We start from the raw sequence: 24,837 nt of genomic DNA, 5'->3' as shown, positions 1-24,837 counted from the left end.
CGGCTACCATCAGTAACACACTACACCGCCAGGCCCAGCTGAAGTTTGCTAGAGAGAATTTGGATGATCCAGAAGAGGATTGGGAGAATGTCATATGGTCAGATGAAGCCAAAATTGAAATTTTTTGGCAAAAACTGTCGTTTCTGGAGGAAAAAGAATGCAGAGTTACATCCAAAGAACACCATACCTACTGTGAAGCATGGGCATGGAAACATCATGCTTTGGGGTTGTTTTTCTGCAAAGGGACCAGGACAACTGATCTGTATAAAGTAAAGAATGAGTGGGGCCATGTATCGTGAGATTTTGAGTGAAAACCTTCCATCAGCAAGGGCATTGAAGATGAAAAGTGGCTGGGTCTTTCAGCATGACAATGATCCCGAACACACTGCCCGGACAACGAAGGAGTGGCTTCGTAAGAAGCATTTCAAGGTCCTGGAGTGGCCTAGCCACTCTCCAGATCTCAACCCCAAAGAAAATCTTTGGAGGGAGTTGAAAGTCTGTGTTGCCCAGCGACAACCCCAAAACATCACTGCTCTAAAGCAGATCTGCACGGGGGAATGGGCCAAAATACCAGCAACAGTGTGTGAAAACCTTGTTAAGACTTACAAAAACATTTGACCCCTGTCATTGCCGACACATGGTATCGAACAAAGTATTGAGATTAACTTTTGTTGTTGACCAAATACTTATTTTCCACCATAATTTGCTAATAAATTCTTGAAAAATCAGACTGTGATTTTCTGGATTTTTTTCTCTCATAGGTGAGGTATACCTATGATGAAAATAACGGGCCTCTCTCATCTTTTTAAGTGGGAGAACTTGCACAATTGGTGGGCGACTAAATACTTTTTTGCCCCACTGTATCTCAAGCCACCACTGTATCCTGAAATAATAATCTTTGATTTCTATTTACTCATGAATTTACTAGGTGTGAAATCTGGGCCAGTTTAGTACCTACTCTAAACAAAAATATAAACGCAACACTTTTGTCTTGATTATTATGATTATTGCACAGGTGTGCCATAGGCTGACCACAATATATATATTTTAAAAAAAAAGTGTTGCATATATATTTTTGTTCAGTGTATGTTGAAATTAGTTGAGGGGTTTCATTTAAACAAAAGTAGTGCACTGCTGATATCTAGGGGCAATTTTAATAATAATAAACAAGTGAACCTGCTCTAAAAATGAATTTTAAAAACAAAGTCAAAAAATAAATAAAATAAAAAAATTTACGCCATCACACCAGTGGGGATGCTCAGTGAACTATGGAAGCATCTAAAAAAAAATAGTCTGACAAATCTCAAATTTATTGATTAAAATGGATTTTTCGCCTCTCATAGCAATACTGGCGCAATGTACCTGATTCTCCTCAGACAGTTCACTGATCTTCTTCACGTCACATTTGTTTGCCACCACGATGAGCGGCTGCGAGTAGAGAGCGGACAAACGTTAAACCACAAAGTGGCAGCAAACGACAAAAACAAATTAAAAATACGCAACAGGCCACGACCTTGCTCGCGAACAGCGGACGGATGTTGTTGAAGAGCTCCAGCTGCTGGGGCAGGGTGTGCCCACACTGCTCCGACACGTCCATGACATACAGCACGGCCGCTCGCAGGTGGGCCAGAGCCGTGATGGCCTGCATCTCGATAGTGTTGCGCTCCTCCAGAGGGTGGTCCAGGATCCCGGGTGTGTCCACCACCTTCGGAACGTGCACGATAAGACGAGCTTCTAGAAATGCTTGATACCAATAATTAACAGCACGATAAACCCAACACAGTGTGTCCCCCAGATATATCGCAGATATTAACTCTTTCAGTGCCAGTGACAGAAAATGTCAGCAACGGAAATCCAAGCGTGGAGTGCCAGTGATGTCTTTTTCTGTCAACTACATTTTTATTTTTTAATGGGGCTGGGTGGGAGAGGGTAGGCCTGTCACAATAACAGCCTACTTAGATGTATATACTGTGATATTAACTTACATGTATAAATTATAATGGCCGTGTTTTTGAATGGGTTATATCAATGTATCCACTTTTTGTGACATTTTTGTTTGTTGGTGTTGAGTGAGATTTTTCAATTGTAAAATATATTCCTTGGCTCCATAAAGGTTGCAAATCACTGCTCTAGTCAGATCGTGTATTCTAATCAGTCAGGTCAAACCAACATTACATGACAGAAATAATGGGTGCTAACTTACTGTAATTAAATTACTTTATTTTTAATTAAATAGCTTCACCCACACTGAAACTTTAGACCATGATTCGACAGAACTGCGACATGTTTACATCCAACCGTTCGTGCCAGCAGTAGCTTGCTAGGCTACATAACATTGTATTGCCTGCTTGTGAGCCGTATCGTATTTAAAGTATGTGAACATACCTCAACAAGCCTTAAACGAACGTCCTCTCCTGTCCTGAGCACCGGTGACCAACACACATTTTTCCCCATTTTGTCCTTATAATACCGTCGGCGCGGTCCACTCTTATCGTTGTCGCCATGGTAACGAGTGTATCCTTTCGCATTTGAGTTGACAAGATAAAGCCCAATGATCGTAAAAAAACGGGATGCGGTGGTATCTGAATACAAGATTTGATTGCAGTAGTCTGACAGTACAATCGTGAAAGAGCATATTTGTCTTGTAGTTTGATCCGGGCATTACGTGTTGCCTGTCTCAGACGTGTTGTCTGTTCCACACCGCCGACAATTTTTTTTTTTTCCAATAACTTTTTGGCCGTCAGATATTTACAGTACTACGTCAAAAGACACGAGACAAGGCTAAAAATAAACTAGCTTTTGGATTCAGATACACTGTGCAGGCGGCGACGCGGAGTAAATGTCTTTTGCGGAGCCGATCAATGACGTCATTGATCTGCTCCGCGAATGATGACAAAGCCGAAAAGCATAAAATGCTAAATATCGCCGATACCGATCAGCCAGATAAAATCGGTGTAGTCTAGTCCAGATTGGTGGCTACGCAAGCACGAAATGCCACCCCCTCGGCTGCTTTTTCCCCCTTCTCTTTTCTCTTCTCCCTCACTACACTTGTCCTGCACAGGTAAAAAAAACACAGGTAAAAAAACAGCACCATTCAAGACAACTTTGTCGAATGTGGCAGGGCGCATGTGGCGAGGGCTCTTTTTCCTTTTTTTAATGGCCTCACAACTTCTTTTCCCTTCCCGCTCTCTTGCCGTGGTGTCCTTGAGCAAGACACTGATACCCCGAAATGCTCCCGGGGCGCTTCAGCTGCCCCCTGCTCCAGTGTGTTCCACTAACGTGTATGTGTTCACTGTGATGGGTTAAATGCAGAGAACAAATTTCGTGTGCATGCATTCATGTTCATTACAATAAAAGATGATTCTTCTTCTTCTATTCTTCTTCTGAGCACCGCCATAGGCACGCAGCTCGAAGAGGCGTGTCGTATCTCCCTATTAATGGTCGCATCTCGTAGTTTAGCTGCTGCGGCGCATGCTACGTATGCATTTTTATACTGGGGCAGATATAATGACGCCATTGAGAAGCGTTATCGCGACTGGTCAGTCGAGTCCAAATGTACACCTTCGGCCATATCTATACCTTCAAGCGAGTATACCGTTTATACCACGCACTCCCGCATGTGAGTATTGTAATATTGTCTGTCTTCGTGTTGCACCAAGTACCGATACCAGTACCAAACAGGTATTTTAACGTAAAAAATAACATAGTACCATTTTTTTTCAAAGTATCTGTATTTAAAAAAATATATATATACATATATATTCTCCGTAATTTCTCATGTATAATATGCTCTCGAGTATAATGCACACCCCAAAGTTGACGCCAGAAATCAAGAAGTCTTCTACCCATGTACAACACGCAAAATGTTCTATAGATTCTCATATTCACATGCTATAAACAATGGTGGCAATTCACCTTTACGCTATACCTCTAATTAATACTGATCAGTTATACCAGGTTGAGTTCCCATAACTCCTGTATAATGCACGCTAGAGTTTAGTTTTGACATTGCAGCTTTAAGATGGGTGCTTGCTTTCATGATGCACGATGTAATGAAAACTAGATCGGTCATCTGTCGGGATGATACTTTCACTTGTGGTTCCAGAATAAAAAAAAAATAGTGAACATGCAACAAGGTGCACGGGGTGGGGTGGATAAACACAAACTCTATTAACGTTCACATTTTTAACTTAGGGATGGGGGGGGGCAATAAAATAGCATGTGCCAAGGAGCTGCTCGATGTGGACGCACCATTTTCAATTTATCTGTCCCTCATTTTTATTTTTTAACAATATAGTGTTTATTTCATCGAACTTGTTTCTAAAATTTGTACTGACCAGCGTCTCAAGGGTCACAGTGACCGGACACAGTGCCATGCTGGCTAGTAATGTCGGACACTGGACCCCCCCCCAAAACAAATGCCGGAATAATCGATGTTAAGGCCGCAATGAGTCAGCGACCAGTGATTTCCATAACAAAATAGGAATGTTCCGTAACATTTGAGAGCTCTGGATATACAATTTTACATACACACACACATTATATAATACAGTATATGATAATGCAGGCATCAATCTAGTTATTTTTTTGAAAATAACTTAAGAATGGGCTAATTCCTTTAATACATTTTAAGATTATCCTAATATTTTGATTTAATAAAAATAAATAAAGTATTTGAAGTCGTTTTGCCCTTCATTCCACTGCTTTCACTGACGTCTTGGATTTATGTCGTGGTATCAGTTCGGTACCAATAGAGGTATTTTATGCAGGTACAGACAGTATAGAAGTCAGAATTTTGGTATCGTGACACCACTAGTCTGTCTACATGTGTTGCTCTACCATTTGCATTAAAATATCTGTTGCTTAAAGGGCTAGAAAACCACCACATAGATGCTATTCGTTAGCCCATCTATGGTGTTTCCCATTAGGTGTTAGCATTAAGCTAATGGAATTAAAGGCTAAGCTATGTTGTTTTAAATACACAACACGTAATTATGTTTTGTTTGAATATCTCGAGTTTGCGCTCGCAAGTCAGAGAAAAAAAGAATACAGATAATTTGCTGAAGGACGGCTCGTATAACCCGTAAATCAGTTCCTTCTTATCTTAAGGCAGCGCTGCATATATATTAGATGGTGTACCCTCAGCAGTGACCAAAGCATGTTGTGTTACAACGAAGGTCGTGCTAGTGCCTCTCACCTGCCAGCGCAGGTATCTGTAATCCATGTGACCCACAAACAACGACTTGGTGGTGAATGCGTAAGGCTGCACGTCCACATCCGCTCGCGTCACCTGAAGATGGAGTCACAATTTATTAGTGTGTTTACAGGTAACTAAATGAAAGAGAAACTCACCTTGTTGATGAAACTGGACTTGCCCACGTTGGGATATCCACACAGCAACAGCGTCCTGGTGTTAGGGTCAATGGTGGGCAAACGGGACAGATGTTGACGTACTTTTAAAACGAGACAGAAAAAAAAAGAGGATATTGGTAGCTGTAAATATAAAAATGTTAGGGAAAAAAACTTGTTCTTCTAAAGAGTAATAATATAATCAAACTTAAATGTTCATTTAATTTTTAGAGGTATAGATGTATTTTTGTTCATTTATTTAATTTTTAAGTGTAAATGTATTTTTTTGTGTTATGATCATTGAAAAAACATTACTAAATATAAGTTGTGGCTAGAGCTGGGGGAAAATAAATACATAAATAAATAAAAATCAAATAACTCAGCTAAGTTGACTTCAAAAAGAGGTCAACACAAAATTTCTGCCTCAACGCTCCGCTGGGTCCCCCCAAAAATTCCATCTGGAACCATGTTTGCGTTGCCAAGGTTTCACACGGACATTTATTGTAGACAGACGCACTGTTGGGCCACTAATAAACGCAAAAATGACAGAGAAGTGTCTGTTAGTGGTTTTAAGACACTGTTATATATGTAATGTATATATAGTCACAATATATGAGTGAGCTGAATGGTAGTTTGCATTTTTTGACCTGAAATGGTCATCACTAGCGCGCCAGCGCTAACAATCGCATTTGCTAACGGTTTACCATTTAGTATTTTGCCGTCTCATAGTCTGCACACCAAATTTATACCATACACTCAGTCCCAACATATGCAGTTCAAGGATCGAAGTCCATCCCGCATAAATGAGAATAAAATGCAAGTTAGCCGCTAAAAAAAATATATATTATTCGACCAGTAATCAATAAGAGCACCATTTCTAAAAAGATTCGATAGTGACAGCTCTAGTTGTCACTGAGCAAGATTGTATGAATTGACTGATGAGTTGCTGGAACAAAGTAATTACTTGACTTGCTTGAAATTTGGTGGTAACTCGACTTGCTTGATTTTTTTTTTTTTTTTTTTTCCTTTTTGCCCACCGTAACTAGGGACTTGCTTGAGACTTGAAGGTTACAATTTAGACTTGCTTGTCACTTGCTCATATGTGACTAACTCCAAACTGGTAAAAACTGATCGGGACATCCTAATACGGTCACATGAGCAGTGCTTCTTTTCTTCAATAGTAGTTATAATAGTAACCGATAAATATACAGTATAAAGTTTCCAGTGCTTTCCGCTGAAATGGCAAAAAAAATACAGATTACCAAGCTGAGGCTTACTTTACATCCAAACCAGTGGGAAAAGGTAGCAGGCTGCAAAACCACTTCCTTCAAATTGAACATTCGATTTGTGTTTAAAAAAATAAATACATTAAAAAAAACTGACACTCTATTTTAAGGCCATGTCGCTCAACCCTAATGTGAGTCTCATTGTGCTACCTTGTTCCAGATACTCCAGGCTGGACTTCTGTCGCTTCAAGATGGTGCACATGCGACCCAGAGCGGCTCGCTTTAGCTGCTTGCATCGATAAAGAGAATCTCCATACTTCATCAGGCGCACGTAGTCTTTGGCTACACTAAAACAACCCAAAAAAAACATTTGGCTGCAATGTTTTTGGTCTGGCAATTTCAACAGCAACAAACGTACTTGTCAATCAAATTCTTGGCAATGTTGATCTGACCCAAGGCCAGCTTGTAATGGTCTTTGTCGTAAAGTACGTTCATCAGGTCAGCGTAGAAGGGATGGATGTCCTGCAGCAAAGAACACCACGTCCATGCAACTTAATTTCTCAATTTCTTAATTTTCTATATTCTTTTTAACAGCGTGTGTTTGACTCACATCAAGTTTGGGGAAGTCGGTGAGGATCTGTGTGAGACGGTCATGGTAGTTTTGCTGCGTGAACTTCACCTTGCGCATGTAAAAGTGTCGGATGCGGTGGATCTGATAATGCTTGTGAATCACTGTGGGCGTCTTCCGTTGTGTTTTGGATAAAGTGATGTCAATGAAATCCTGCAGGGGAGGAAACAAGAGTACACAATTAATTACTGTACTTAGGTAGATTTTTCAGGATTTTACTTGTATGTACATCTGATAACAGATCTGTACTTTCTACTCCTACTTTGTCAAAAAAGACTCATTACTTTGTTCAAACTTCAAAGATGACAATGTAAAAAAAAAAGACAATGCTTTAAAAAAAAAACAAATGTAACGTTTAAGTTTTCATTTGTTGTACAAAGTTTTTAAAATGACTCCAATAAGAACTACTTTTATCAGTACTTTTTTTTGCAATACCTGTAATTCCACTTGAGTACAGTGTGAGTACATTTGCCACTTTTTTTTAAAACTAGGGAGCAAAACAAAACATTTCATTTCTGTCACTGTCTCACTTTACAATCACTATTGTTCACACTGAAGAGTTCAATAAATAAATGTTTTCTCCTTCGAACAAAAAATATATAATTTATTGCAACCTCAACAACAAATTTATTACAACAAATTCAGTGGTGGGAAGTAAGAGTACAAATACTTTGTTACTATACTTTAGATATTCAGGTGTTCATTTATAACTTAAGTATTTCTTTTTCTGATGGTGTTTTACTTATGTACATCTGATAATAGATCTATACTTTCTACTAACTTTCTCAAAAGACTTGCTACTCTGTGCAACCTCCACAGATGACAACGTAAAATATTAAAAATTATTTAAGAAAAAAAACATACATGGAAACGTTGTTTTTCATTGTAGAGTTATGAAAATGGTTATTCTATGACAGTCCAAAATAATTTTTACTTTTGTAGTCAAGTACATTTCCGTGCCTGTACTTTAAAGAAAAATACAAAAGTACATGAGTTCTCTTTTTTGGCACAAATACTTCAATACAGACTAGTTTTGAGTACCTTTGTCACCTGTTTTAAACTAGTAAACAAAAACAAACATTGTCTGCGTCACTGTCTCACGTTTCAATCACTGTCATTCACAATAAAGAGCTCAAGAAATAATTTTTTCCTCGGTGAAAACCAAACGTATATCATTTTTGTCCCGTCTACAGATATGGATTTATAGCAACAAATTGGACTCAAAAAGCATTTTTTTGTGCCAACTTCACAACCAATAAAAAAATAACTTCTACTACTTCTACGTGAAGCGATTAAAGTCAACCAAATCAGAAGTTATAAATAACCCACAATTTTCCATTTGAATAATACAGAAGCTGGAATATTCGCCAAACTATTGTTATTAATTATCCATCCATTTTAAATTGAACTCGTGTGGAGCCTTCACGTCCCTGCACGTGTTTGCCATCTGAGCTGCCAACGGGTTATTTTGCTCGAGCTTCCTGAGCTTAGCGAATAAAACGCGAAGGGTTCAAAGTGCTGATATTGTCAGAGGTCATTTACCTTGGCGGTGGGAACCACCATGATCTTCTTGAAATTATACTGTGCCATTTTGTCGGGACACGTTGTCGTCCGCAGACAGCACAGCAGAGAAGGGAAGCAAAAGAATTTTTCTAGCTAGCTAGTTCCCGTCAAAAACGGAAATGGCGTCAGGGATTTAATCCCCTTTTTCCATGTCTCCCCCTGCAGTCAAATGGAGACAGTGCATGAAGAAAACGGTCAATATCGATGCTCAGTCAGTCAGAAAACCGGAAAGAATAGTCAGAAAAACAGGGGGGGAAATTAGACAGAAAAATAATTAATCAGAAAAACAGAAAAAATACTCAGAAAAACAGAAAACAATATTCAAAAAAACGAAGCCCTCAAAAGAATTACTCAGAAAAACAGGAGTTTATTTTGTTTATTTTTTTTATCCAAGTGAATGCAATTTGCTTACGTAGTGTAGAACACAAAGAGGGCTATCATTTCTTTCTGAAGGCCCTCTTTAACAAACTAAAATCATGGTATCGCAGTTTTATGCTGCGCTAAGTGCGCTATACATAGTTCACTAAAAATCACGAAATCGCGAAAGAAATAGCACATTTATAGTGATTCGGGAGTACAGAAAGAGTGAAGGATTCTCTTCAAAAATATCTTAACAGCCACCTTATAGACTTGCGTAAAAGTCTGTAACGTATCTGAAATTTGCTGTACTTAAAGGTGGAGTTTACGGTTTAAAAAAACAAACACTTTTTGTCATATACGTTGGAACTCTCTGTATGACCTGACAGTAGGATGTTATTAAAATTATCTTTTGAAAACTTGTCCCTCTCTGGCAACCATTTTGTACCTCTGATTTTCTTTTAATTAATGTTTTATATCTTCAACAAGATCAGACAAGAACAGCCAATCAGAGACTGCAGAGACAGGAGGCGTGACCGAACAGTGTGTAAATCATTTGCACACGCGCAGCGCGCACACACAACCTTGTGGTGACACACGGAAGCCTCTTGCAAAAGGAGACTATTATAGTTTTTGGGCCGGATTATTTAACTACGGTTAGCAACAAAAGTTAAAAAGAGGAATTGGACAGCTCTTGAGACAAATCAAGGGTAAACATATACAGTGGGTATGAAAAGTTTTCAGACCCCCTTAAATTTTTCACTCTTTATTATATTGCACCCATTTGTTAAAATAATTTAAATTCATTTTTTTCCTCATTAATTTACTTGTACACACAGCACCCCATATTGACAGAAAAAAAACATAATTGTTGAATTTTTTGCTTATTTATTAAAAAAGAAAAACTTAAATATCAAACATAAGTATTCGGACCCTTTGCTGTGACACTCATATATTTAACTCGGGTGCTGTCCATTTCTTCTAATCATCCATAAAAAGGTTCTACATCTTCATTGGAGTCCAGCTGTGTTTGATTATACTGATTGGTCTTGAGTAGGACCTTACAGTGCATGTCAGAGAAAATGAGAATCATGAGGTCAAAGGAACTGCCTGAAGAGCTCAAAGACAGAATTGTGGTTATTCTGGACGAAAACCTTCTCCAGAGTGCCCAGGACCTGAGACTGGGCCGAAGGTTCACCTTCAAAAAGACAATAACCCTAAGCACACAGCTAAAATACCGAAGGAGTGGCTTCAGAACAACTCTGTGACTGTTATGGAATGGCCGAGCCAGAGCCCTGAGTTAAACCCAATTGAGCATCTCTGGAGAGACCTGAAAATGGCTGCCCACCAACGTTCACCATCCAACCTGACAGAACTGGAGAGGATCTGCAAGGAGGAATGGCAGCTCATCCCCAAATCCCGGTGTGAAATACTTGTTCCATCATTCCCAAAAAGACTCATGGCTGTATTAGCTCAAAAGGGTCTACTAAATACTGAGCAAAGGGTCTGAATACTTATGGCTGTGTGATATTTCAGTTTTTCTTTTTAATAAATCTGCAAACATTTCACCAATTCTGTTTTGTTCTGTCAATATTGGGTGCTGTGTGTACATTAATGTGGAAAAAAATGAACTTAAATGATTTTAGCAAATGGCTGCAATATAAAAAAAGAGTGAAAAATTTAAGGGAGTCTGAATACTTTCCGTACCCACTGTATACTATATTGCCAAAAGTATTCACTCACCTGCCTTTACTCACAATTGATCTGAAGTGACATCCTTTTCTTAATCCATCCATCCATCCATTTTCTGTACCGCTTTATCCTCACAGGGGTCGCGGGCGTGCTGCAGCCTATCCCAGCTATCTTCGGGCGAGAGGCGGGGTACACTCTGAACTGGTCGCCAGCCAATCGCAGGGCACATATAAACAAACAACCATTCGCGCACACATTCACAGCTATGGGCAATTTAGAGTCTTCAATCAACCTACCATGCATGTTTTTGGAACGTGGGAGGAAACCGGAGTGCCCGGAGAAAACCCACGGAGGCACGGGGAGAACATGCAAACTCCACACTCCGGGGATTTGAACCTCGGTCCTCAGAACTATGAGGCTGATGTGCTAACCAGTCGCCCACTGTTCCGCCCCTTTCTTAATCAATATGGTTTAATATGACATTGGTCCACCTTTTACAGCTATAACAGCTTTAGCTCTTCTGAAAGTCTGTCCACAAAGTTCAGGAGTGTGTGCAGGGAATTTTTTTTACCATTCTTCCAGAAGCGCATTTATGAGGTCACACAGTGATGTTGGACGTGAAGGCCAGGCTCTCAGTCTGCACTTTAATTCATCCCAAAGGTGTTCTATCAGGTTGAGGTCAGGCCAGTCAAGTTCATCCACGCCAAACTCTCTCATCCATGTTTTTATGGACCTTGCTTTGTGCATTGGTGCACAGTCATGTTACAAATGGAAGAACTGTTCCCACAAAGTTGGGAGCATGGAATTGTCCAAAATATTGGCTCCTTAGTTTCAGTGAAAGGAACTCTGCAGGATTCAGCATACCCAGAGCTTTTGGACAATTCATTGCTCCCAACTTTGTGGAAATAGTTTGAGGATGGCCGCAATTAATACCAACATACAGGCACAAACTTAAATGTGCAAACCCAGTGGTGAAAACAGTGAAGAAGTGGAGTAATGAAGCTAAGATGGAACTTCAAGACTGTTTAGACTGCACAGATTGGAATGTCTTTGAAACTTCAACTTGGCAGCTTGGATGACTATACAGACACTATTGCATGATACATCAGCTTCTGTGAGGACACATGTGTTCTAAATAAGACATTTCGCACATTTCATAACAACAAGCCGTGGTTCACTGCCAAACTTCGCCAACTTCGCCAGGCTAAAGAGGACGCCTATCGGAGTAGGGACAGAGCCCTGTACAATCAGGCCAGAAACCAGCTGACAAAAGAAATCAACATCCATCCATCCATTTTCTGAGCCGCTTCTCCTCACTAGGGTCGCGGGCGTGCTGGAGCCTATCCCAGCTGTCATCGGGCAGGAGGCGGGGTACACCCTGAACTGGTTGCCAGCCAATCGCAGGGCACATAGAAACAAATAACCATTCGCACTCACAGTCATGCCTACGGGCAATTTAGAGTCTCCAATTAATTCATGTTTTTGGGATGTGGGAGGAAACCGGAGTGCCCGGAGAAAACCCATGCAGGCACGGGGAGAACATGCAAACTCCACACAGGTGGGGCCGGGGATTGAACCCGGATCCTCAGAACTGTGAGGTTGACGCTCTAACCCGTCGGCCACTGTGCCACCAGAAATCAACATCAGTTTGGCGAGGATTACAATCACTGACCAACTAAGCGATCATCCCCCCCCCCCCCCCCCCCCCCCCCACACACCCAAGTGGTGAATAATAAAGGACTGGCTGACAAATTAAATACCTTCTACTGCAGAATTGAAAAGGACACTTTCACACCCCACACCCACCCAGCCGCACCACCGACCACCATCACACCTCTGACTCTCACTCCTGTGTTGACCATCCACGAACAGGATGTGAGACGTATCTTCAAACAACAAAAGATAAACAAAGCGGCAGGGTCAGACCTTGTGTCCCCATCCTGCCTGATAGTCTGCGCGGACCAGCTCGCTCCAGTCTTCAATAGATCTCTGGAACTGTGCAGTTCCATCCTGTTTTAAACACTCCACCATCATCCCAGTCCTACCAGGCAAACAGGTCTGTGGGTGACGCAGTCAACATGGGACAGCACTGCATCCAAGAATACCTCAACGGTGCGTGGAGCTACGCGAGGCTCTTGTTTGTGGACTTCAGCTCTGCGTTCAACACCATCATCCCTGAACTCCTCTCCTTCAAGCTTCTCCAGCTCAAGGTCTCGCCTGCCATCTGCCAGTGGATTTACAGCTTCCTGACAGGCAGGACACAGCACGTGAGGCTGGGGGATACCACCTTATCCACACACAGAATTAGCACTGGGGCGGCCCCAAGGATGTGTACTCTCTCAGCTGCTCTTCTCTCTCTACAGGAACGACTGCACCTCAACGCACCCGGCTGTCAAACTCTTGAAGTTTGCAGACGACACCACAGTCATTGGCCTCTTCAAAGATAGTGACGAGTCTGCGTATCAACAGGAGGTGGAGCAGCTGGAGCTTTGGTGATGATAGAGATGATCGTGGACTTCAGGAAACATCCTTTGCCACAGCTGCCCCTCACCCTGTCCAATTGCCCTGTGTCAACCGGGCAAAAAACCTTCAAGTTCCTGGGAATTACAATTTCTCAGAACCTGAAGTGGGAGGCCAATATCAACTAAAGTCCCAGCAGAGGATGTACTTCCTACTGCTTCTGAGGAAGCACGGCCTGCCACAGGAGCTGTTGAGGCAGTTCTGCACAGCAGTCATTTAATCGGTTCTGTGTTTATCCATCACAGTCAGTTTGGTGCTGCCACAAAGGAGGACAAAATAAGACTGCAACGGACAGTCAAGACTGCTGAAAAAGTATCCGTACCCACCTACCTGAGGAATTGCACGCTGCCAGGACTAAAACAAGGGCACACAAAATCCTGTTGGACCCTCCACATCCTGGTCACCACCTATTCCAGCTCCTTCCCTCAGGTAGGCGCTATCGAACAATGCAAACTGCCGGAGCCTATCCCAGCTATCATCGGGAAGGAGGCGGGGCAAACCCTGAACTGGTTGTCAGCCAATCGCAGGGCACATACAAACAAACAACCATTCGCACACACATTCACACCTACGGGCAATTTAGAGTTGTCAATTAACCTACCATGCATGTTTTTGGGATGTGGGAGGAAACCGGAGTGCCTGGAGAAAACCCCCCAGGCACGGAGAGAACATGTAAACTCCACACAGGTGGGGCCGGGGATTGAACCCCGGTCCTCAGAACTGTGAGGCATACGCTCTAACCAGTCGTGCACCGTGCCGCCCAATGCAAACTAAAACCAGGAAATATTCCAACAGCTTCTTCCCTCTTGCCATTAACTTTTTAAACAGTTAACTTGCAATTTCATTGCAACATGCTGCCAATTTTGCACATCTCTGTTGGGTCACTTTGACATTATTCATACACTCACTGTTCTATCATGCTGCACCCTCTTGCCATTAACTTCTTACAATTTAATTGCAACATGCTGCCATTCTTGGCCAATAAAACTGATTCTGAATTGCCAGAAATACTGTATACATAAATAAATAAATAAAATATGGATATATGGGGGCGGCATGGTGGCCGACTGGTTACAGCGTCAGCCTCACAGTTCTGAGGTCCCGGCTTCAATCCCTGGTCCCGCCTGTGTGGAGTTTGCATGTTCTCCCCGTGCCTGCGTGGGTTTTCTCCGGGCACTCCGGTTTCCTCCCACATTCCAAAAACATGCATTAATTGGAGACTCTAAATTGCCCGTAGGTGTGAATGTGAGTGCGAATGGTTGTTTGTTTGTATGTGCCCTGCGAGTGGCTGGCAACCAGTTCAGGGTGTACCCCGCCTCCTGCCCGATGACAGCTGGGATAGGCTCCAGCACGCCCGCGACCCTAATGAGGAGAAGCGGCTCAGAAAATGGATGGATGGATGGATATGTGGCAAAACGCTCAGGTACTGTAACAAAGTATTGGTTCTCCGTGACATTAAAACACTGGATTTTTATTTTATGGACCATAGTTTTCAATCACATGATCAGTATTTGTTTGTACACCATTTTGGAAGTGGAGATTGGGAGAATAAGCTAAAGTTGAAACAAAAAGACTAGTAGACCAACTTATGTTCGTTTAGTTTTTTTTGGTTTTTTTTCATATAACCCTAGTCAGTTAACATCAGTTATGTTTGAAAATTTCCAGTATCCTTAGATGTGGTAAAATTACGGCTAAAAAGCTGACACTGTACAGAGAAACTCTGGATGTGGCGGCAAAAATATGACACGGTGACAAAGTGGCCTTCTGATGGCCAGTTTGTCATTGTTTTGTGGGGATCATACTTGTACTACACTTGTATGATCCCCATAAAATCTCAACATCTCTCACACCACCTTACTGTGTGCAAAGACAAGTTGAAATGAAAACTTACTGATCCAGAATAACTGAGAGCTTAATTTAGTTGAGCTAAAACAGCATTGGTGTTGCCAAAGTTTAGCCTCAAGGCTATAGCGGTCATCATGCTGGGTGTCAGCAGAATCCTACATTTCTGTGTTAGGAAATAGTACTGCACTAAAATGTAAAGATAGAAAATTGAAATACACTGTATGAAGAGTATGTAAAGTGTTTTCTAACGTCGGTAAGCATTAAAGCAAATACACTGTCCTTTTTTAAATCTGTCATTGTTTTAAATATTTATTATGTAAATTGCCCCCCTTCCTTCAGAAAGGTGGAAAAAAACAATTGCTCAGTGTTACTCTTGTGTTTTTTACTGATATGACAAATAAACATCTTGAATTTTGAAAATGGTTAATTTAACGTGATATACAACATACAGTATTTGTTATGATCCGCGGCGGCGACCAGGCAGCCAATCAACGCGCTCAGAGTTGAAAAGGCCACGCCCGTCGCCGATTGATCACGAGTGGGTCCGCGTGCGCAGCCAGCGAAAAGTAACCAATCAGAGCGGGCCACTGAGACCTGCAGCTAATCAGGGTCAGGCAGACGGAAAGGGGAGGGGCGAGAGCGCGAGCCCTCCGTGACAGCTGCGGGTTCCGGGCTGAGCCAGAGAGGAGCGGAAATTGAAGAGCTCCCACTCCTCAGCTGCCATTCAACATAATGTCTGTTGTCATTAACATTGAGTAAAAGGTTTATCTTATTTCAGCATATCGTTAATAAAATATTTATTTCACTTACTATGAAAGTTTGAGTCGAAAAAAAACCCACTCTTTTAGCCCGTGGATGACTCGAGCCTTTTTGGAGGTAGAGTCGTCATCGTTGCAGCGTAGACAGTCTTTGTGTGAAACACGAAAGAGAAAGGAAACGGCGACTTCTCCATTCCAAAATCCTCGCTCATATCTTTAGTAACGAGTGTCTGCTCAGCCGGAAGCTTTGACACCTTTATTTTTCCGATTTAGACGCATAGCTTCGATTATTCCCCATCCCGTAGCAGCTGCTGCCGCCGACCGTGTGTGTGGGGGGGTTTTCCTCACGTGAAATTGTACAGGCGCCAGATTTATCGAGCACGACTGCACTAAGTTGGTTAGCTGCTAGCCATCTTGCGCCCCTCTGCTACCGAGCCCGCAGTGCTGGTCGGCGAGACCTCACTTTTTTGGGGCGGATAAATCTTTTTTGGGACTTGTCGACCGGGTTGTTAACACTCTTCTAAAGGTCCGAGAAGTGTTCCTGGGGAGCCTCGGTGCGTTGTGACGGTCATTTCCAGCTAGCGTGCTCGACACAGTACCTGCGTCGTATTTAGCCCCGGACGCCGAGTGTAGGCCTCAATCCAAACCCCGACGTCGCCTGCCTGCTTCCGCCGCTGCCGTGACTCTTTTTTTCTCCTTTTTTTGTGGATTGCCGGACAGCGAGAGTTGACAGGTGGGTGGCAAACTCTTTATTCAACGCGTTTAAGTGAACTGTTGTTAAGGTGCCCTTCGAAAGGTTGCGAAAAAAGCTTTGTTTTGGGAAAGTCGGGTGAAGTTAGCTCGTTGGGGGAAGCGGGGCGAAATCACGCCGGAGGTCGCCATCTTCCACTGGAGCTGCTCGATCAACTAAAACATCCAACGATATTTATGTATTCATTTATTTTTGGTGGTGTTGAAATGTGGCCCCCTGTCCCAGCGAGAAATTTAGCATGGCGTTTCTCATGTGCTCAAAACACTACACGTTTTTGTACTCCCACCTGCAATGCTGATACTGGGAATCTCCCCCCCCCCCCCCCCTTTATCGCGGTGGATACGTTCCATACCCAGACACTTTTCATTAAAAGCCGCAATCAAGAGAAAAAATTAAGAAAAAGTTATACTGTATAGTTTACCCTTCCCTCACTTATTCAAATCTTGGGCTGTTCAATACTACTTTTTCTTCTACTTCAGACCGATACAGTACAAGTATTCACTCTTGAGTACGCACCTTTTTCTAACACACACGATGAGTTGCACAGGTGTCAAACGTCGCAGTAGCGGCAACTACTGGCAAGGTGGACTTGATGTTAGATTACTAGTAGGCTTTGCACGATCAGGATTTTTGGGGCCGATCCGCGAGGTTGAATAACCGATCACCGATCCGATCACAAGATGGAGCAATGTGTCTATTTAAATGACTTGTTCATTTACTGTATATACTTGTGTACTGTATACCGAGTATCTTCAAAAGTATTCGTTCTGTAGTCCAGTGATTCCCAACCAGTGTGCCGTGGCACATTAGTCTGCCATGAGCAATCTTCAGGTGTGCTGTGGGAAATTATAAAATTGTATTGAACCACTCAAAAACGTATTCATTAAGGAGAAATAATGTATCTTTGTTCCTCTATTTATGCCAGTGAGGCATAGTGACAGACAGAACAAATAAATGCTCTATTAGATGGCAGGAAGTACATACATTAATTACTGTGTATCTACCTTTTGTGACATTTTTGTTTGTTGGTGTGCTGTGAGATTTTCCAATTGTAAAATATGTGCTTTCGCTCCATAAAGGTTGGAAATCACTGCTCTAGTCAGGTAATGTATTCTAATCAGTCAGGTCAAACCAACATTACAACATGCCAAAAATAATGGGAGCTAACTTATTGTAATTGAATTACGTTATTGTAATTGAATTACTTCACACACACCGAAATTTAGAGCGTGATTCGAACTAACGGCAGCATGTTTACGCACAACCGTTAGTGCTAGAACTAGCTTACTCGGCGTTTTGTTGCCTGCCTGTGAGCCGTATTGCATTAAAAGTACGTGACCTTACCTCAAGCAAGCCTGAAATTAATGTAATCTTCCGAGCACCGATGACCACCAACACACCTATTTTGTTCTTATAATACACGCGTCGCGATGTCGTCGCCATGGTAACGAGTGTATTCAGTCGCGTATGAGTTGACAAGATAAAGTCCAGTGATCGTAAAAGACGGGATGCGGTGGTATTGGAATAAAAGATTTTATTGCAGTAGTCCAGTGATTCCCAACCAGTGTGCCGGGGCAGGAGTGTGGCGTGAGCACTCTTCAGGTGTGCCGTGGGAAATTATAAAATTTTACTTAGTCGCTCAAGAAATTGTTTATTTACAAGAAATAATGTCTTTGCTCATCTATTTATGTCAGTGAGGCATAGTGACGGACGGAACAAATACATGCTCTTCTATTAGATGGCAGGAAGTATAAGCAGTAATTGATGTATCCACTTTTTGTGACAATTTTGTTTGTTGGTGTGCCGTGAGATTTTTCAATTGTAAAATATGTGCCATGGCTCCAAAAAGGTTGGAAATCACTGCAGTAGTCTGACATAGTGCAATCATGAAAGACCAAATTTGTCTTGTTGTTTGTCGCACACAGCCAACGTTTAAAAACAAAAACAAAACTTTATTGGTTGTCAGATATTTACAGTACTATGTCAAAAGACACGCGACAAGGCTAAAAATAAACTAGCTTTTGGATTAAAATATACTGTATGAGACTTTACACCGATCTGATCGGCCTGATCGGTATCAGCCGATAATTAGCATTTTATGCTGATCGGGTTTAATGTCATTATTTGCCGATCAGATCAATGACGTCATTGATTGGCTCTGCAAAAGACATTTACTCCGCGTCGCCATCGTTTCCGGTATATTTGAATCCAAAAGCTAGTTTATTTTTTGCCTTGTCGCATCTTTTGACGTAGTACTGTAAATATCTGACCACCGATAGTTATTAAAAAAAAAAAAAAAAAAACGTCAGCGGTGTGGGACAGACAACACGTAAAGCCTGGATCAGACTACAAGACAAATTTGGTCTTTCATGATTGCACTGTCAGACCACTGCAATAAAATCTTGTATTCTGATTCCACAGCATCCCGTCTTTTCCGATCATTGGGGTTTATCTTCGCAACTCGTTACCATGGCCACAAAAACAACAATCGCATAAATAGATGAAGAAAGATACATTACTAATTATTAATATATTTTTTTGAGCAATTAAGTACACAAGTATATACAGTAAATGAATAAGTCATTTAAATAGACACATTGCTCCATCTTGTGATCGGATCAGTTATCGTTTTTTTAAACTCGGTGATTGGCCCTCAAAATCCTGATCATGTAAAGCCTATACTGTACACAATAGCGACGCGGCGTAAATGTCTTTTGCGGAGCCGATCAATGACGTCATTGATTGGATTGGAGAATTATGACATTAAAGCCGATCAGCATAGAATGCAAATTATCGGCCAATACCAATCAAGCTGATCAGATCAGTGTAAAGTCTAATTGTTAGATACATTGACAAGAGGCCAGTATCTGCCCGTTACTGATATCTGGAATCGGTACTCACCCATTCGGTAATTAAAACAAACTTATTAAACACATGTTTCAAAGTATTATTTAGTAGGAATAGACTGATTATTGGCGTTGATATTCAACATTTTTAGGCATATCGGTGAACTAAAACTTGGACTATTTATGTATTTGTTTAAATTTTCATCCATCCATTTTCCATACCTTTTATCCTCACTAGGGTCACGGGCGTGCTGGTGCTTATCTCCGTTAACTCTGGGTGAGAGGCGGGGTACACCCCTGAACTGGTCACCGGCCAATCGCAGGGCACATATAGACAAACAGCCATTCGCATTCACACGTATGGGCAATTTGGAGTCTTAACATGCATGTTTTTTTGGAATGTGGGAGGAAACAGGAGAACCAAGAGAAAACCCATGCAGGCATGGGGAGAACATGCAAACTCTACACAGGCGACGCCCTTACTTTTAAAACCCTGGGAACTCACTGCACTTTTTTTTTTTGTTTTGTTTGAATTTAAGATTAACATAAGTGAAAATTAACATTTCAGTCATATTGGGGGGAAAAAAGAAATTTGGAAAATTATTTACTGTAGAAAACTTTAGGGAGCTATTTAAGTTTTCATTTAACTTTATATGACACGCTGATAGAATTTTAAAACAAATCTGTCTTTTGTCTAAGATAAAAAAAAACAACTAACAACATGTTACAAATCTGAAAAGCTGTTTATTAAACATCTGCTTAAAGGCATTTAAACAAAGTTAAGTGTTGGCGTTTGTATTGTTCAAAGTTGTGACGCCAATATTTGCCCTTTTACTGCAAATGAATTAGGCTTTACATGATCAGGATTTTTGGGACCGTTCAGCGTGTTTAAAAAAACGATAAATGATCACCGATTCTATCACAAGATGGAGCAATGTGTCTATTTAAATGACTTGTTCATTTACTTAATTGCTCAAAAAATTATATTTACAATAAATATATCTTTGTTCATCTATTTATGCCAGTGAGGCATGGTGACAGACAGAACAAATAAATGGTCTTAAATTAGCTGGCCGGAAGTGCATTCGGTAATTAATGTATCCACTCTTTGTGCCATTTTTGTTTGTTGTTGTGCCGTGAGATTTTTCAATTGTAAAATATGTGCCATGGCTCCATAAAGGTTGGAAATCACTGCTCTAGTCAGATTGTGTATTCTAATCAGTCAGGTCAAAGCAACATTACAACATGACAGAAATAATGGGTGCTAACTTACTGTAATTAAATTACTAACGCCAGCATGTTTACCCACAACCGTTAGTGCTAGAACTAGTTTACTCTGCATTTTGTTGCCTGCCTGTGAGCCGTATTGTATTAAAAGTACGTGACCATACCTCAAGCAAGCCTGAAATTAATGTAATCTTCCGAGCACCGATGACCACCAACACACGTTTTCCCCTTTTTGTTCTTATAATAGACGCGTCGCGATGTCGTCGCCATGGTAACAAGTGTATTCTGTCGCGTTTGAGTTGACAAGATAAAGTCCAGTGATCGTAAAGAACTGGATGCGGTGGTATCGGAACACAAGATTTTATTGCAGTAGTCTGACAGTGCAATCGTGAAAGACCAAATTTGTCTTGTAGTCTGATCCGCACATTAAATGTTGTCTGTCTCAGACGTGTTTGTTGTCTGTCCCACACCGCCGACATGTTTTTTTTCTAAATAACTTTATTGGCTGTCAGATATTTACAGTACTACGTCAAAAGACACGTGACAAGGCTAAAAATAAACTAGCTTTTGGATTTAAATATACCGTACATGGCGGAGACGCGGAGTAAATGTCTTTTGCGGATCGGCGAATTATGACATTTCAGCCGCTCAGCATAAAATGCTAATTATCGGCCGATCAGGCCGATAAGATCGGTGTGAAGTCTAAAATGAATATTGTCTCCAAGTGTTGGTTATTGGCCTCTTTGACTACTAGTAATTGGGCCTGAAAAAAACATCTATCTCTATTCTTTAGCACCTTTTCTCTCTTGAGTTCAAGAATTGGGAGACTATCATATAATAGACTCGCGGACTCACATTAGCAACGTGACAATTGGCTGCGGTCTTTGTGGAATTTTCTGAAAAAACATGGAATAGGCACTTCAAATGGCTAAAAAAACCTCGATAACAAATAAATGTACAAAAAAAACAATTGATAAAGTACATGACCTATTCTACTGCCACAGTGCTCTTACGAAGAATGTTCCATCTGCGCTATTTGTGTTGCGTTTTTTAGTCAAGCTGCGGTCTTTGTGGAGTTTTCTGAAAAACATGGAATAAGCACGTCAAACGCCTATCCGCTTTATCCTCACAAGGGCCGCGGGCGTGCTGGAGCCTATCCCGGCTGTCTTCGGGCGAGAGGCGAGGTACACCCTTAACCGTTCGCCAGGCAATCGCAGGGCACATATAAACAAACAACCATACGCGCACACATTCACACCTAAGCGCAATTTAGAGTCTTAAATCATCCTACCATGCATGTGTTTGGGATGTGGGAGGAAACCAGAGTACCCAGAAAAAACCCACGTAGGCACGGGGAGAACATGCAAACTCCACACAGGCGGGGCCGGGATTTGAACCCTGGTCCTCAGAACTGTGAGGCAGATGTGCTATCCAGTCAAGCGCCGCGCCACCCCATAACAAATAAATTGATGGAACAAAAAAATAAATGGATATTCTACTGCCCACACTGCTCTTTTCACGAAGAATGTTCCATCTGCGCTATTTGAGTCGAGTTTTTAAGACAAGTGACACGGTTTGGATCGTCACGTTAATTTGACGTCGACTTGGAGAACCTTTTGGAATTTCGGCCTGTACGAGCTTACTGGTGGATATTTTTAACTGAAACTCAACCAATCTGAGCGGAGTAGTGGACGAAACAAAAGGGTTGTGGAGAAATGTTGAGAAATAATCAAGTTGTACTGTTTTACTCGAATTTGAATGTGATTTTGGACCAGATGTTCTGTATATAAACATTCCCAAAAAGGCAGTTTCTTCCAACAAAAAAAAACAGTTTCTTTCAAAGCAAAGTTTGTTTTTTACGCCATTCGGAAGTTGACTTGCTGGTGTGTTTTGGATCGGTATCCTGGTGCAGAACCAAAGTGTGCTTCAGCTTGAGGTCAGAAACCGATGGCTGAACATATTCTCCTTCAAGATTTTCTGTGAAAGAGCAGAATTCATGGTTCCATCAATCACAGCACAGGTCCTGAAGGAGAAAAGGAGCCCAAGACCATCACACTACCACGACCATGTTTGAGTGTTGGTATGATGATCTTTTTCTGAAGTGCTGTGCTCCATTTACGCCAGATGAAACACGACACACGCCTTCCAAAAAGCTCAACTTTCATATATATATTTCAGTCCATATATTCTTCCAAAAGTCTCGGAAATCCAAAATGTTTTATTATTATTTTTTTTTTTTGCTAAAGTAAGACAAGCCTTGATGTTCTTTTTGGTCAGCAGTGGTTTTTGCCTTGGAACTCTGTTCTTTAGAGCTATAATTGTATTACAGTGAAATCGTGATATTTTTACTCACCATGATCATAACGTTAAAATCTGATATCAGCCCATAACAACAGTAGAAGTACGTATTTCTCTGAAAATGAGTAGCTACTTCTCTGGTGGTAGCCTTGCTAGTTAGCTATTTATCTGCCTCAATAGCGAGTCTCGCGTATTTCTTTCACTGGTTGTAGACGCTAACTCTCGTAGCTGTTTGCAAACGTTCATTTCAAGGCAGCGATATAGTAACATATTAATGTTACCTCGAATTTGTTGAAGAGTGACTGGTGACGCTCTCCCAAAAGTGATATCATATTAGAAGTATTTTCTCTGCTAGCACCCACTCTTTATAAGCACGTTTTGCATAATTATCTTTGCTCTACCAAGCCGCGGTACCCCAAAATTTCCCAAAAGAGACAACTTTTTCAACAATGGGAAAAGTTGTAGGGCTCGCTGACTGCTCGCACCAACAACAGGAGGGTCAGGGGTCGGACTTGTATAACGATAAGGCCACACAAGCAGAACAACAGTCATAATAGTGAAATTTTTCCCCACTACTGACATGCAGTACTGTATAACTTGGCTTTACACAATCTGTTTTTTTGGGGCAGATTTTATTGTGGTAGTCTGATCGTGAAAGACCAAATTTGTCTTGTAGTCTGACCCAGGCCTTACATGTTGTCTGTCTGAGGCACCGCAAAAAAGTCCCACACCACCGAATGTTTTTTTAGCGACAAGATGGAAATGAAACTTTATTGACTGTCAGATAGTTACTACTACATCCCAAGACACATGACAAAGCAAAAAAGAAACTAGCTTTTGGATTGGTACACAACGGCGACATGGAGTAAATCTCTTTTGCGGAACGGATCGGCGAATTATGACATTAAAGCCGATCAGCATAAAATGCTAATTATCGGTCAATACTGATCAAGCCAATCGGATCGGTGTAAAGTCTAGTTTCTGCCCCAAAAAACTCACTATACAGAAGTAATATTTTCTTAATGGCATAAATCATACAGTGTAAATAAATATGAAATATGAACTAATTATTGAAACGTATCATATCATATGAATATACAGAGCCAGTACCGGTTCTGACAGGGCCCGCCACTCAGAAAGGCTTACTGTCGGACCCAGGCCTGATTGTCCTAGTTAATAATGATTAGGTCTCGTTTAAATATTAGTTGCCTGGAGATGTCAAGTGTTGTGTATGTCGATAGGTTAAAATGTTTGATTTGATAATTGTCTTATCATCTGTTTGGGACAGCTGGAATCCAACCAAATGCGCAGTGTTTTTCTTTTCCCGCACTCATTCAAATCAATGTGAGAACAAAGCCATATTGACTCACTGGGGGGGTGTATTGATTGATTGCGCAATGATCTACTGTGGTTTTTGTTTTTGTTTTTTATAGTGCAAAGGTAACAAAGACCACCATGCAAGCCTTTTATTTTTGCAGATTTGGGGTTGTTTTCTTGGTGTTATGACACATCGGTGAGCAAACTTTGCCTTGATTTTATTTTATTTTTTCCTTTTTTTTTTCCTTTTGTGTCGTTTTGTTTCTCCCTTGCGGTGTGCCATAGCCTCCTCGGTGCCACACACACTTCTCCCTGAGGAGCCAAGAAGCAGACGGCTCATGACTTCTGACCAGGACACGAAGGTTGTCGCTGAACCACAGGTGCAGCAAGTACAAGAGGCCAAGGACAACGCTCATTTGGTATGTCCTAGTTTATGTCAAACTGTCAGTTCACCTTAGAG

The 24,837-nt window shown here is 41.3% G+C and overlaps 2 protein-coding genes across 3 annotated transcripts in view; one reads left to right on the top strand and one right to left on the bottom strand.

The window, feature by feature from the left end:
- gtpbp4 (GTP binding protein 4) overlaps positions 1–8,901 on the bottom strand; it is a 23,861-nt gene extending 14,960 nt beyond the window's left edge. The window contains exons 1-8 of the mRNA XM_061797922.1: positions 8,746–8,901; positions 7,186–7,356; positions 6,994–7,097; positions 6,786–6,922; positions 5,353–5,453; positions 5,198–5,290; positions 1,514–1,705; positions 1,363–1,428 (exon numbers count right to left, since the gene is read on the bottom strand). Coding sequence (XP_061653906.1) covers positions 1,363–1,428; positions 1,514–1,705; positions 5,198–5,290; positions 5,353–5,453; positions 6,786–6,922; positions 6,994–7,097; positions 7,186–7,356; positions 8,746–8,793 — 912 coding nt within the window. The 5' untranslated portion in view covers positions 8,794–8,901. The remainder of the gene's footprint in view (positions 1–1,362; positions 1,429–1,513; positions 1,706–5,197; positions 5,291–5,352; positions 5,454–6,785; positions 6,923–6,993; positions 7,098–7,185; positions 7,357–8,745) is intronic.
- A 6,897-nt stretch (positions 8,902–15,798) lies between these two features.
- larp4b (La ribonucleoprotein 4B) overlaps positions 15,799–24,837 on the top strand; it is a 71,069-nt gene continuing 62,030 nt past the window's right edge. Inside the window, exons 1-2 of one of the 2 annotated variants that reach the window (XM_061796409.1) lie at positions 15,801–16,671; positions 24,663–24,796. In XM_061796409.1, coding sequence (XP_061652393.1) covers positions 24,716–24,796 — 81 coding nt within the window. In that variant the 5' untranslated portion in view covers positions 15,801–16,671; positions 24,663–24,715. Of the gene's footprint in view, positions 16,672–24,662; positions 24,797–24,837 lie in introns of both variants that reach the window. The other variant, XM_061796410.1, reaches the window with a different exon arrangement.

The sequence above is a fragment of the Phyllopteryx taeniolatus genome, chromosome 14 (genome assembly GCF_024500385.1).
Source record: "Phyllopteryx taeniolatus isolate TA_2022b chromosome 14, UOR_Ptae_1.2, whole genome shotgun sequence".
NCBI lineage: Eukaryota > Metazoa > Chordata > Actinopteri > Syngnathiformes > Syngnathidae > Phyllopteryx > Phyllopteryx taeniolatus.
This window is presented reverse-complemented; position numbering and strand designations above follow the sequence as displayed.